The sequence below is a fragment of the Saimiri boliviensis genome, chromosome 10, assembly GCF_048565385.1.
Source record: "Saimiri boliviensis isolate mSaiBol1 chromosome 10, mSaiBol1.pri, whole genome shotgun sequence".
In the NCBI taxonomy this organism is placed as follows: Eukaryota; Metazoa; Chordata; class Mammalia; order Primates; family Cebidae; genus Saimiri; species Saimiri boliviensis.
The window spans coordinates 15,616,233-15,629,936 of record NC_133458.1 but is presented as its reverse complement, the minus strand read 5'-3'; the positions used below and the strand labels follow the sequence as shown (position 1 = coordinate 15,629,936).

General features: G+C 39.4%; 1 protein-coding gene across 2 annotated transcripts in view; it reads left to right on the top strand.

Annotated features, from left to right (window-relative positions):
• The window catches only part of MGAM (maltase-glucoamylase), a 221,792-nt gene that overhangs the window by 109,643 nt on the left and 98,445 nt on the right, over positions 1 to 13,704 (top strand). Inside the window, exons 65-71 of one of the 2 annotated variants that reach the window (XM_039473042.2) lie at positions 2,538 to 2,622; positions 3,481 to 3,537; positions 5,800 to 5,924; positions 6,964 to 7,052; positions 8,434 to 8,483; positions 9,070 to 9,240; positions 11,273 to 12,205. In XM_039473042.2, the coding sequence (XP_039328976.1) occupies positions 2,538 to 2,622; positions 3,481 to 3,537; positions 5,800 to 5,924; positions 6,964 to 7,052; positions 8,434 to 8,483; positions 9,070 to 9,240; positions 11,273 to 11,350 (655 nt within the window). In that variant the 3' untranslated portion in view covers positions 11,351 to 12,205. Of the gene's footprint in view, positions 1 to 2,537; positions 2,623 to 3,480; positions 3,538 to 5,799; positions 5,925 to 6,963; positions 7,053 to 8,433; positions 8,484 to 9,069; positions 9,241 to 11,272; positions 12,206 to 13,704 lie in introns of those variants that run through there. The other variant, XM_074378986.1, reaches the window with a different exon arrangement.

Here is a 13,704-nt window from a genome sequence, read left to right as displayed (position 1 = left end):
TAGACCATACTTTGACTCTCTTTAGCACGGTGTGATACATGCTATAGGTCATTAATAAAAGGCTATTTATTTAATGAGGAAATTGAAATGATGCAGTACAGCATAGAACAATCTCTGTCTAATTTGGCCGTGCTAAGGCCTATCTATGTTTTGTAGCAGTTTGGTTATATGGACCTGGGTCACAAAAGAAGGATTTCAGGAAGAGATTTGAGAGACAAGGGCCATTTAAAATGTTTCATCGTTTCTAGATTCATTCATATCTCTACAAAGGACATGAGTTCGTTGTTTTTTATGGCTGTATAGTATTCCATGGTATATATGTGCCACATTTTCTTTGTCCAGTCTAACATTAATGGGCATTTGGGTTGGTTCCCAGTCTTTGTTATTGTAAACAGCACTGCAACAAACATATATGTGCATGTGTCTTTATAGTAGAATGATTTTTAATCCTTTGGGTATATACCCAGTAATGGGATTGCTGGGTCTAATGAAATTTCTATTTCTAGGTTCTTGAGGAATCGCCACACTGTCTTCCACAATAGTTGAACTAATTTACACTCCCACCAACAGTGTAAAAGTGTTCCTATTTCTCCACATTCTCTCAAGCATCTGTTGTCTCCAGATTTTTAAATCAATGCCATTCTAACTGGCGGGAGATGATATCTCAATGTGGTTTTGATTTGCATGTCCCTAATGACCAGTGATGATAAGCATTTTTTCATAAGTTTGTTGCCTGCATAAATGTCTTCTTTTGAAAAGTGTCTGTTCATATCCTTCACCCACTTCTGAATGGGTTTTTTTTTTTTTTTCTTGTAAATCTGTTTTAGTTCTTTGTAGATTCTGGATATTAGCCCTTTGTTAGATGGGTAGATTGCAAAACTTTTTTCCCATTCTGTTGGGAATAACAGTCTAATGATTGTTTCTTTTGCTGTGCAGAAGCTCTTAAGTTTAATTAGATTCCATTTGTCTACTTTGGCTTTTGTTGCCATTGCTTTTGATGTTTTGGTCATGAAGTCCTTGCCTATGCCAATGACCTGAATGGTGTTGCCTAAGATTTCTTCTAAGATTTTTATGGTGTTAGTTCTCAGGATTAAATCTTTAATCTATCTGGAGTTAATTTTTATATAAAGTGTAAGGAAGGGGTCCAGTTTTAGCTTCCTGCTAAAACTATGGCTAGCTAGTTTTCCCAACATTTTTTATTAAACAGGGAATCCTTTCCCCATTGCTTGTTTTTGTCCATTTTGCCAATGACCAGATGGTTCTAGATGTGTGGCATTGCTTTGGAGGCCTCTGTTCCATTCCATTGGTCTATATCTCTGTTTTGGTACCAGTGCCATGCTGTTTTTCATACTGTAGCCTTGTAATATAGTTTGAAGTCAGGTAGCATGATGTCTCCAGCTTTGTTCTTTTTGCTTAGGATTGTCTTGCCTATGTGGGCTCTCTTTTGGTTTCATATGAAGTTTAAAGTGATTTTTTCCAGTTCTGTAAAGAAGGTCAGTGGTAGCTTGATGGGGATAGCATTGAATCTATAAATTACTTTGGGCAGTATGGTCATTTTCACAATATTGATTCTTCCTAACCGTGAACATAGAATGTTTTTCCATCTGTTTGTGTCCTCTCTTATTTCATTGAGCAGTGGTTTATAGTTCTCCTTTATTTTACATCCTTTGTTAGTTGTATTCCTAGGTATTTAATTCTCTTAGTAGCAGCTGCAAATGGGAGTTCACTCATGATTTGGCTTTCTGTCTGTGGTTGATGACTAGGAATGCTTGTGATTTCTGCACATTGATTTTGTATTCTGAGACTTTGCTGAAGTTCCTTGTCAGCTTAAGGAGGTTTTGGTCTGAGACAACAGGGTATTCTAAATATATGATCATGTTGTCTGCAAATAGGAACAATTTGACTTCTTATTTTCCTAATTGAATGCCCTTTATTTCATTTTCTTGCCTAATTGCTCTGGCTCTGACACAAGAACAGAAAACCAAACACTGCATACTTTCACTCATAGGCAGGTGATGAACAATGAGTACACTTGGGCACAGGGAAGGGAACAACACTCACTGGGGTAGGTGAGGGGTTGGAGGAGGGGAGGGGAAGGACAGAGGAAGGCGGGGAGGTTGGGGAGGAATAACACAAGGAGAAATGCCTGAGGTAGGCGACAGTGGGGATGGAGACAGCAAACCACCATGGCATGTATGTGCCTCTGCAACAATCCTGCAGGACACAGCATGTGCACATGTACCCCAGAGCCCAAAGTAAAAAAAAAAAAAAAAAAAAAAAAGTGCCATGGTTAAGAAATGTAATAAGTACTTGACAGGACAGAATACACCTATATCCGTGCATTTCATAAGTTTGAGGCACATCATATGGGGAAAGCAGAGGCTGGATGCTCTGGATCAAGCCAGGCTTAGGAAAAAGGCAAGGATGGCTCAGGGGCAGCTGGATTTCCAACGTGGGACCAGAAGTAGAGCTTCTTCAGGGTCTTGGGCTGGGTCTCCGTTGAGCTCTGATTGTGACACCTTCATTTCCCTTTCCAGGTTTGTGTCAGATCAGGTGACATGGGATATAGACAATCAGTTCCTTCTGGGCCCAGCCTTCCTGGTCAGCCCTGTCCTGGAGCTCGTGAGTATGGAGGCCTCAGATCGGGGGAGGATCCCAGCTGTAAGGCTCAGGGAAAAGAATGAGAAGAGGCCTGAGCTGTGGGGTCCTGCACATGGTTTCCTATTCTACCTGTCTTTTCTTCTCTTTCTGAGCTGAAGTTCATCACTTAGGCGTTCTGGGCCTCAGCTCCTTCATCTTTAAAATCGGCCTAACAGTTCTGGTTCTTAGGATGATGAGGAAGAAAACACCTCATGGTATATTCACTGATATAGTCATTTCTTTGTTAACTAAGGAATAGAAGATCAGATGAGGGCAGTAGTGTAAAGAATAATAAAATCCACTGGCACTATTTAAACTTCTCAGAAGGATTACTTGGCAGTGTGTGTACTCGTATTGCTGCTGGCTAACCCCTCCCTTCCTCCTGCAGTAGGTCCTCCCAGCCGTAGAAGCCATTTCTTGACTTCTGTTGTTGATTAGGCTTCTGAATAATACCAGTGGATTAGTCTTAAAATATCAGTTCATTGCACCTTCACAAAATCTTATTGTACCCACAAATTTTTTTTCTGCTCCACACACAAACCTCAGTTGTTTGTCTCTTTAAGGGTGTATTGGGTAAGTCAGTGTCTATAAACAAACAGTAAATTTTTTCCCAAAGTCCTGGATACCAAAGTGCTTTATGGTAGTTTTGGGTAGACAAATATCCCCTGTTTGAGAAACAAAAAGCAAAGGAAGTTTTCCTCAACATTGTTAGCCTCCCGAGAGATGAGGCAACAGGGCCCAAGGCCATTACTATGACTTTAACCTCTTTCCTAAGCCGTTTGGTTCCTCTGTCCTGGATAATGGTGCCCACTGCCACTCCTTGTTTGTGTTCAATTTTAGAATGCCAGAAATGTCACCGCATATTTCCCTAGAGCCCGCTGGTACGATTACTACACGGTAAGTTTTTCTGAATGTCTGTACAACCTGGGAAAATGATAGAGAGTCCAAAGGCTTTAGATGTGATAGACCTTAGGTCAAATGCTGGCCCTGTAACCACCTGCTGTGTGGTCTTAGAGATGTCACTTTAACCCTTGTAATGTCAGTTTTCTCACCTCCTAGTGGGATAAGACCACTTCTCTCATAGAACCGTTATGAAATAACACATAAAGTATGTCATTCAGTATCTGTTTTGTTTGTTTGATTTTGAGACGGAGTTTCATCCTTGTTACCAAGGCTGGAGTGCAGTGGCACGATCTCAGCTCACTGCAACCTCTGCCTCCTGGGTTCAAGCAATTCTCCTGCCTCAGTCTCCTGAGTAGCTGGGACTACAGGTGTGCACCACTATGCCCAGCTAATTTTTGTATTTTTAGTAGAGATGGGTTGCAGTATGTTGACCAAGATGGTCTTGATCTCTTGACCTCGTGATCCACCCACCTCAGCCTCCCAAAGTGCTGGGATTATAGGCGTGAGCCACCGCGCCCGACCAGGATCTGTTTTTTTGTGGGTGTTCTCTTTGTGTTAGATTTTAATATTTCCTTATATCACTGCTATTTACAATGTTGTGTAAAGGCAGATGCTAGCAAACATTTGAGATTGTGTTGCAAACTGTAGTTTTTGTTTTTATTGTTTCTATCTTTGCCTGCTATAAGTTTGTAAGCTTAGAGGCCTTTTTGTCTCTGCCTTTTATTATCTCCCTCCATAGCATAGATGCTCAAAGAAGGGTACTGCACATAATTACCTAAGGGAGGCAGGTGGTTAGGCAATGTGCAACACACACACACAGGTATGGGGCCCAACCCTTGTGAGTCCAAGCAGTGCAAGTACATTTAGAAATGAGGAAGCAAGAAAGAGCTCCTTGCCACGCCATTTCTGTGCTATTATGATCCCCAGAGACTTAGCCGGGAAGTCAGGGTCTTCTGGGGCAGCTCTGGGATGGTGGGGACCCTGAGAAGACAGACCCTGATTTTTGGGGAAGAATCAAAGGAGGTATTTCCTTGGTCTCTAACCAGGCCTCTTTTTCTGACTTTCTGAGGAGAACAAAGTTGAGGGCTGGAAATAGAGCAAAGGGGTACAAGCAGGGAAACAAGATGCAAGGAACGTACTGGCCCCTTACATCCCAGAGGATTGCAGTGCAATTAGGTGAAAACTGGAGAAGGATGTGCAATTTCGTTCCCTCTCTTCTAAGTCAGTGGAGACCAAGTCCACCCCGTGGCCCCAGCCTCCCACTCCTGCTGCTAGTCTGGATCTGCCCTTCGGGTGGTAACATGTTAGGGTTCTGCTGTGTGCTTCCCAGCCAGGCCTTTTCTAGGAACGGGTGACCAGCTCTCCTTCAGTGAGACTGGCCTTTGGCCTGAGGGTGCATGTTGACTCCCATTCATAGACAGAAGATATCTTTGATTGAAGAGGGAAAGATGAAATAAATCACGGAGCAGGCTATTTAGAAAAAGATGAAATTTTGATGTTGAATTAAAATGAAGATGAATTTTATAGTTAGGATTAATGAAGAAATGTCACCTTAATTAACCTTACCATGTTTGTGTACGTATTACTTATTCTAGAACACAGGCTGGCAAACTATGGCCCACAGCCAAATCTGGATGTTGCCTGATTTGCAAATAAAGTTTTATTGGAACATAGCCATGCCTATTTGCTTGTTGTCAGCAATAACTGCTTACCTCTAAAGTAGCAGCCCTCAAATGAGAGGATTTTGCCTACCAGGGGACACTTGGCAATGCCTGGAGATATTTTGGGTTGTCACATGAGGGTGGGGGTGAGGAGGAGTTGCTGCTGACATCTGAAGATTCTGCTAAATAAGAAAAGGCACAGGATAGCCCCACAACCAACGAATTGTCTGGACCAAAATCTCAATGGTGCTGAGACTGAAAAGCCCTGCTCTAGAGAACATGTAGGCTGGAAGGATGGTTTCTTACGTTAGGTTTCTGAATCAGGTGAGAGAGTAGCACCTCTTCCTGTCACACATCAGGAAATTGTAGTTTGTACTGTGGAAGCAAAAGCAAGAGACCCTAACAAGATATTATAGCAGCCTTGTGAGATTTCATGTAGCACTGTGTGAATGCAGAATGTGTAGTAGCTGGTATGTGGTGAGGGTAATGAACAGGCATCATTTCAGAGGGTAGGATGAGATGTCTGGCAGAATGCATCATTCAGGGAGGGGCATGTCTTCTACTTCATCATCTCTAACCTTCTTCTGGCCCACAGGGTGTGGATATTAATGCAAGAGGCGAGTGGAAGACCTTGCCTGCCCCTCTTGACCACATTAATCTTCATGTCCGTGGGGGCTACATCCTGCCCTGGCAAGAGCCTGCACTGAACACCCACTTAAGGTGAATGACAGGACTGAGGTTTTCCTTTATATTTCAGTTAGCTCACCAATTTGTAGTGAAGCCCTCCAGATTGTAAGCATCACTCTCAAGCCCACATGCAATTTTACTAAACACTTGTTTTTTTCTATATTTGCGTGTTTGTATTTTAACCTTTATTCAGACGCTACACTCTGACTGATTATTAATAGCTGTTTTATGTTTAAATGGGTGAGATGATAGGTCTAAGAGTGTTATCTTTCAATCTCATGATTGAAATTGAAGTCAAAATAGGAGGAACCATGATTTATAGTAGTTTTAGGATACTTTTGGGTCTAATTGAATCTTTTCTAATAAAACTATTGCTGAAAAATTATTTATTCCTCTGCAAGATTTTAAACTTTTAGTTCAAAGTCTATATAAATTAATAATAACTATTATCCAGAACTATGTTAATATGTGTATTTCTACTTGGAAATTGTCTATTTTTGCTTAATGAAAGGAATACGTAAATTCTGTGAAGTTAGTACTGTTATCACCATTTCACAGATGAGTAAAAAGACTAAGCAATTTACTCAGAGTCACACAGTAAGTAGATGAGCAGGGACTAAAAATCACACCTCTCTGGTATCAATACTAAAATTCTTAGACCCCTTATTCATTTGATTCCAAACATTCAAATAAAAATGAAGAACTTAGGACATTTGAAAGTAGACCTCACTCTACATGTTTAGGATATTAGGTCCCTAAAGCAGAAAGATTTCAGCGTTGAGATTTTCCTTTCAAAAGGAAAAGAAAGAACCCAGTTAGTTTGGTTGTCATTACTTTAAGAGCCTTAAAGGAGAATCCTTTTGATCTACTCACTCATTCATTTGTTCATGATATGAAGTCATATGGCCAGATGGAGACAGAATTAGAACTAAGTCACAAGTCTCTTGAACTCTAGTATGCAGTCTTTATCCCACAAAGCACTTCCCTTTGCTCCTTTATGTTTGTATGTAAACTCGTGGTTTGTGGCTGTGGATTTGCTTTTAGCTAATGCCTCTCTTCCACTTCACTGCAGCCGCCAGAAATTCATGGGCTTCAAAATTGCCTTGGATGATGAGGGAACTGCTGAGGGTTGGCTCTTCTGGGATGATGGGCAAAGCATTGGTGAGTAGGAGTTGCCTGGGATTCATGCTCATGGCATTAACTGTATTCCTGGGTATCGTACAGGCCTGCTTTTACCTTTTCCCTGTTAAAACAATTTTGCATTTTAAAATACAACCATTTATTAATTCAAGGGTATAATCCATATTGCACATGATCTTTATGCCTCATATAAATGAAGCTTAGTTCCAAATCCCTCGCATTACTCAACCATTCTAATCCACTATAGAAGGAAGCTATATGGGAGCCACAGGGAAAGTTTATTTGTAGCCAGCTGAGATAAACTTTCATAGGATTAATGGTCAAGGACATATTCCCTGACTACATGGTTCTTAATGTCCCAGTAAGAGGGGCAATACCTCTATCAGTTGTATTATTTATGGGATATTTTCTATTAGGAGTCTGTAGGAACTGGCAAACTCTTAGGAGGATTTCTCAAGAAATCATTAACTATTTCTAGACAAGTGCTGTCCAATAGAACTTTCTGCAGTGATGGAAATGTTCTATATCTTCTGCTGTTCAATATTGTATCTACTTGACATATGTGGCTATCAAGCACTTGAAATGTGACACGTGCATCTGAATAATTGAATTTTTGATAGTATTCAATCTTAATAAGCTTAAATTTAAACAGTTAAATTTTACTAGTGACTACTGTCTTAGCACAGTTCTAAGGATAGCCAGTGGCTACTGAGTGGTGAGTCATTTAGAAAGGGCCTAGCACACAGGGAAGAGTGTGACAGCCATGAGGGCAGGGTGCAGGATGGGAATTCTTGAAACAAAGCTGTTGACTAGTTCACCTTCACTGGCTGTGCTAAAATTCATCTTCTTCCTGGGCCTGTGGCACACATTTAGGATAAAGGACAAAGAAGCCTTTTCTTTGATCATCTTTGTTATCTGAAGATCACATTTTAAAAATTGTGTGATACCCTAAGATAAACCCACCAAGAGAGCAGTCTTGCTGTTTGTGTATGTATGTGCATATGAATGTATGTGCGGAGATGTGTACATATAGCAAAAGGAACACGGAAATTCTGAGCCGATTAGGAAGATGTTGGGAATGATAAATCACAAGGAAGAGAAGTGACTTAAAAATCGTGTCAGGAAACTGTGCTATATGACATGTCTCTGTCAGACAGATGCGTCTATACGCATTCATTTCAAACATTTTGTATAAACTGAGTGTGGGTGCCCAGTTTGAGTAGTCTCCGTAAAGAGGACTTACATTTAAAAATGGAACACTCAAAAGACAAAATAAAAACAAAGATAAGCCTTACTCTCTCAACCAAGACAAGTAGGCAATTCAAAGAGTATTTATATATTCCGTAGCATAGACTTCTCTAGCACAGGTCCAGGCCATGTTTATCTTGTTGTTTGTTTGCAGATACCTATGGGAAAGGACTCTATTACTTGGCCAAGTTTTCTGCCAGCCAGGTGAGTGTGACTGATATGAAGAGAGAATAGGGTTCCACTGGCTTAGGAGGATGCTGAATGTTGTAAGGGCATAAAATACCACCTAGAATTTCTTCTCATCTTGCTAATTCACATTCTTCTACTTCTCTAGACTTCCACTGGAAATTTACTATGCTCCCAGGAGGGCTTTCTGTAATTCAGCCTATCAACGTCTCATCAGTAATGATCATTATTCCAGTTTACCATGTTACAGATGGACGGGCTGTTTCTGCTACCTAGCCCTTTGTTCCTAAGTTGCCTTGGAATGGCCTGCACATTTTGTGATTTTTCCACCTATAGAATATAAGTATCTTGACAGTTGAGACTTTTGTCTCCTATAGAGTTCAGGGCAATGTGAAAAACCCTGCAGCTGCTTGTCAATGCAAAGTGGATGGCAGTTGGCCATAGGAGATAGAGTGATGAGATCATGGTTTCCATAATCTAAAGACACAAGATAGTGACTCTGAAGTCGTCTTACTTTATGATCTACATTTGTGCCTAAAAAGAGGTTGGAAAACATTTGAACTAATTCTACTATTATCTTTTCCTGTTATCTCCAATTCAACAGAATACAGTACAGAGTCATATAATTTTCAACAATTACATCACTGGTACAAACCCTTTGAAACTGGGCTACATTGAAATCTGGGGAGTGGGCAGTGTCCCCATTACCAGTGTCAGCATGTCTGTGAGCGGCATGGTCATAACACCCTCCTTCAACAGTGACGGCACGGCACAGGTTTGTGACTAGCGAAACTGCAAATGCCATTTCCCAACCTTAATATGCCTAGTGCAGTGCCTTACTGCTTCCCTTCCAAATGATGCCCTCTCCTGCCAGGCCCTCCAGGAATTTCTGTTTTCAGTGTGTTAGGAATGGACAGCATGGAGATGAATGAAAAGTCGTGGTTTATCGTCATTTGGAATCCATGGCCTGGATTCTTACTTTCCATGTTTGTCTTCTTGTCTATATATCTATGTAAAACTTTGTCTTGACTCTCCTACCTCTGCCTCAGAGATCAACTTCCAAAACAGCTTGAACTATTATGTTTTATCAAATATGATGCCATCAGTGAAAAGTTGCTCTATTATTTCATGTACCACAAAGAAAAAAGGATGACAAAATTATGATAGAATTTCCTTATCACTCAAATTTTTTTTACAATAAACTTACAGAAAGTTTTCAAAAATTCTTTAGATATAAATTTTTATCTATATATTTCAATATTGTAAGTGATAATATGGAGGAAAATGTTGAGTGGAGACACAGTGATGATTCTGCCTCAAAGTAATTTAGAAGAGGTAGACCCTGAATGTGAAGAAGCACTAGAAATATCTTAACTTATATAATTCCTTGTATTATTTCAATTTGTATTCGTCTTTTATTATTTAAATTTTTTTATTATTTAAATAGTTTTTTTATTACTATTTAAAAGAAAAATACGTGTCACAAATTGGTTATTTCCTCTGTACTGCAGAAGGTGTTGGTGATTCAGCATTTCATAAAAATTCTTCGACTCCTGTCTATGAATTTTTTTTCTGAGCCACTAACATACTTTATATACATTTTCATCCTAGTACTTTCTTGATCTTACAAATTATTCCTTCCTGTAATAATCCTTAAATGGTTTTCAGTCCATCTATTCCTAACACAGTATTAGCAATAAAGTTTACACAGGCACAGACAACAATTATGTCATGAGCACTGTCTGGCTCACAGTGATTCTATGGTTGTTGATTACAAGATACACTCTGGTCTCATGAATGTTAAATATGTGAAAAATCTATACCTTGGGATTAATGCAGTGTAGTGGTGCTGACATGTATCATCCTGATGGTAAATGAAACTTTCTTCCTTAGGTGCTTACTTACCGTTTTTGTCTGAACTTTTTTTCTTTCATAATCCTTCCTTATGACTAGGCCTGAAACAAAAGTTTTCTTTCACTTTCGCATTTTTTAGATTTATTTCCTCATACTTGTGATTTTCATGTCAACAACTTCCCCAACTTTACCGTAAAGTACTTTGCCCAATCCTTATGGACAGACATACAAGCTGATGAGGGCACGTGAGGTGAAACCTTTTTGACAGCATCTGCCTAGGAAGAAACGAATAAGGGACTCTTGCTGGGCAATCTTTGGGGTGCTATGGGGGAACAGGAGGAGGAGGAAACAGAAGGATGGCGCCAAGGAAAATCACCTCAGTAGAATGAAAAAGAGGGTGTTCTCTCCAGTTTGTGCAGTTGTTTCTCTTCGGTGGTTGCATATTAATTTTTTTTTTCTTTTGAGACTGAGTCTCACTGTATTGCCTCAGCTGGAGTGCCGTGGCATAATCTTGGCTCACTGCAATCTCTGCCTCCTGAGTTCACCCAATTGTCCTGCCTCAGCCTCCCAAGAAGCTGGGATTACAGGCACCCACCACCATGCCTAGCTAATTTTTGTACTTTCAGAGGTGACGGGGTTTCACTGTGTTGGCCAGGTTGATCTTGAACTCCTGACCTCAAATGATCCACCTATCTCGGCCTCCCAAAGTACTATTACAGGCTTTAGCCATCACACGTGGCCCATGTTGAATTATTTCAAGGCTCATCTCTACCGTTGAATAATCTTTGTACTCTAAAACATTAGAAAATACCCTTCTCATCTGAAAAGCTTAGGGCAGTCTTTTAAGTAGACAATACAATGCAGAAGTCTTAGGAGGTTCTTTGGATTGTATTTATTTGCATGCAGGAAATTTCAACACAGGATGCCCAATTCTTTCCTTTGGTTCTTAACAGGTGTTAAGCATCGATGTGACCGACAGAAACATCAGCCTACATAATTTCACTTCATTGACATGGAGAAGCACTCTGTGAATTTTTAGAGCAAGATCCTAACTATGAATGACTTTGAAACTAATACTTATACTTCATACTCATAAAATTATTGTGTGTTGCTAATTAGTTCATTCCCACTACTGGTGAAATATTTTTGTTAATTTTGTTATGTTTTGTGTGTGAACCCTAAAGGTTAAATCTTACCCCTGTGGGATAAGCAGTAGGGTGGTGTGGAAAATCTGTGTATTACCTTAATGTCTCTATGTGGTTAGAATGGTAGCGATTGTTCATCACATGACATTTACTGAAGATGAACTGGGTCCATGATGAAGTGTGTGTCCATATGTGTAATCATGGAATGGACCCCATTCTCTTGCTAAATACACAAGAAAAAGCTTTCTGTGGCAGTTCCAGGTCTTGAAGCTAATCATCACCTCAAGGAAGTATCTAGAAAGAACATTTGCTAGTTGATTATAGGCCCGGTAGGAGTGGGGAACAATACACCTAATTGATTATAGGTGGGGAGGGGGTGGGGGATCATGATATGGGAAGAAAAGGCAAACACAAAGATCAGAGGAAACAGAAGATGATAGTAAAAGTGATCACAAGTAAGAACATAATGTAAAATTATCAGCAGCCTCATGGGGAGGAAAAAGGAAGAGTCAACTCACCTGAGAGAAGAGGGTGTTGAGAAATCCTTAGCATATGGGGATAGTGGCGAGAATGAGATCTGAGCAGGCAAAACTGAAGAGAAAGTTTAGAGGTTAAAAACAATTTGTCTTCACAGCAATTTGCTTTGAAATGCGTAAATCCTATTTCTAATGTATATAACCACATTTCACACAAAATACACAATTTCTATGCCAGATAAAAATAAAACAAGTGAATTTACAAGAGATTTTGAATTTTGTGACATTTTCACCGTAAGTAATCTGTTTGGGGTTAACGTTCTTGTTTAGCAAACTTTTATGAGTTTGTCTTTCTGGCTGTCTTCAGCATCACAGAACCTGCAGCCAAATCCACCAATGGGTTGATAAAATTTATAATTATCCATCCTTTTTCTTTTTTTCTTTTTCAATTTTTCAGCTTTTATTTAACTTGAACTTTAATACATTATCTATTACAATGATTATTTATCTATTAGAATGAGGCCAGCGGGGTTTTGGAGCATGTGAAGTGTCAGGGACCGCACTGGCAGCCCAATGAAACCTACGAAATTCCTCCTCACAACATTGTTTGCAAATGCATCAAGCAAAATCCATGCTATTTCAAAGAAAACTTATATTAAAATACATTTATCCCAATATTAAAGAAAAATAGATATAATAACCCATGAGGTGTGTTTTTTATAAGATGTAGGTTTGTGGAAGGGTCTATTGATTATTATTTTAATCATCATAGCAGTTGCTGTATTTAGTAAAATATCAACTCTGGTAAAAAAGGAGTTGCAACCCTCTTGCTTAAAATTCTAGAGGGTTAAAATTTGAGATGAAGAAATTATATATTAATGTTTAACAGGAATATTAACTTTTGACCTTATCTGAAAATGAGTTGAAAGTGAAAGTGTTTGGAATGAATGAGTCTACTTCCCTGTGTTTTCTTCTTTTCTTATAACCAGGAAGTCATTAATTCTCCTGCACTCTCATGAGTCAGCACCTTCATAAGGCTAGAGACAAACATATTGTTAAATTAACTTAATCATCTAATTATCACAATAAGGGGCATTTGGATGAGGGCCTGAGCTAACGAGGAAACTAGTGAAACATGGAAAACCAGCCATAGGAATCCTTTGATCAAAAAGATGGGAAATTTGTCAACTCTCCTCTAACAAACTTAGGAAGGCTGCAATGATGGAAACATTATTTACTTGATACTTAAAAAATATGTAATGTTGCCGTCAAGGATATATTGGTAGAATTTGGCTCCAGTTGCCACAGAGTGCTTAAGGGGAAGCATTCTGATTATATAATTCTGATTGCCAAGGCCCTAGTGAAGCCAGCGGGGTTTTGGAGCATGTGAAGTGTCAGGGACCCCACTGGCAGCCCAGTGAAACCTACAAAATTCCTCCTCACAACATTGTTTGCAAATACATCAAGCAAAATCCATGCTATTTTAAAGAACACATATTAAAATACATTTATCCAAATATTAAAGAAAAATGGATATAGTAACCCATGAGGTGTGTTTTTCTCGTCATATTAAAAGATCCAACAGTGGAAGTAACAATGCCACAATTTCAAGGTAATGATCAACATGAACAATATTTTGATCAACATGAACAATATTTTGAGATATCCGCTGCAATTTCATAATGTAATGTGGAAAGATCTGTGATTCCATTTTTGACAAACTCATGTGCTGGGAAAAACTGTGCTCTGTTGTCGACATTCATA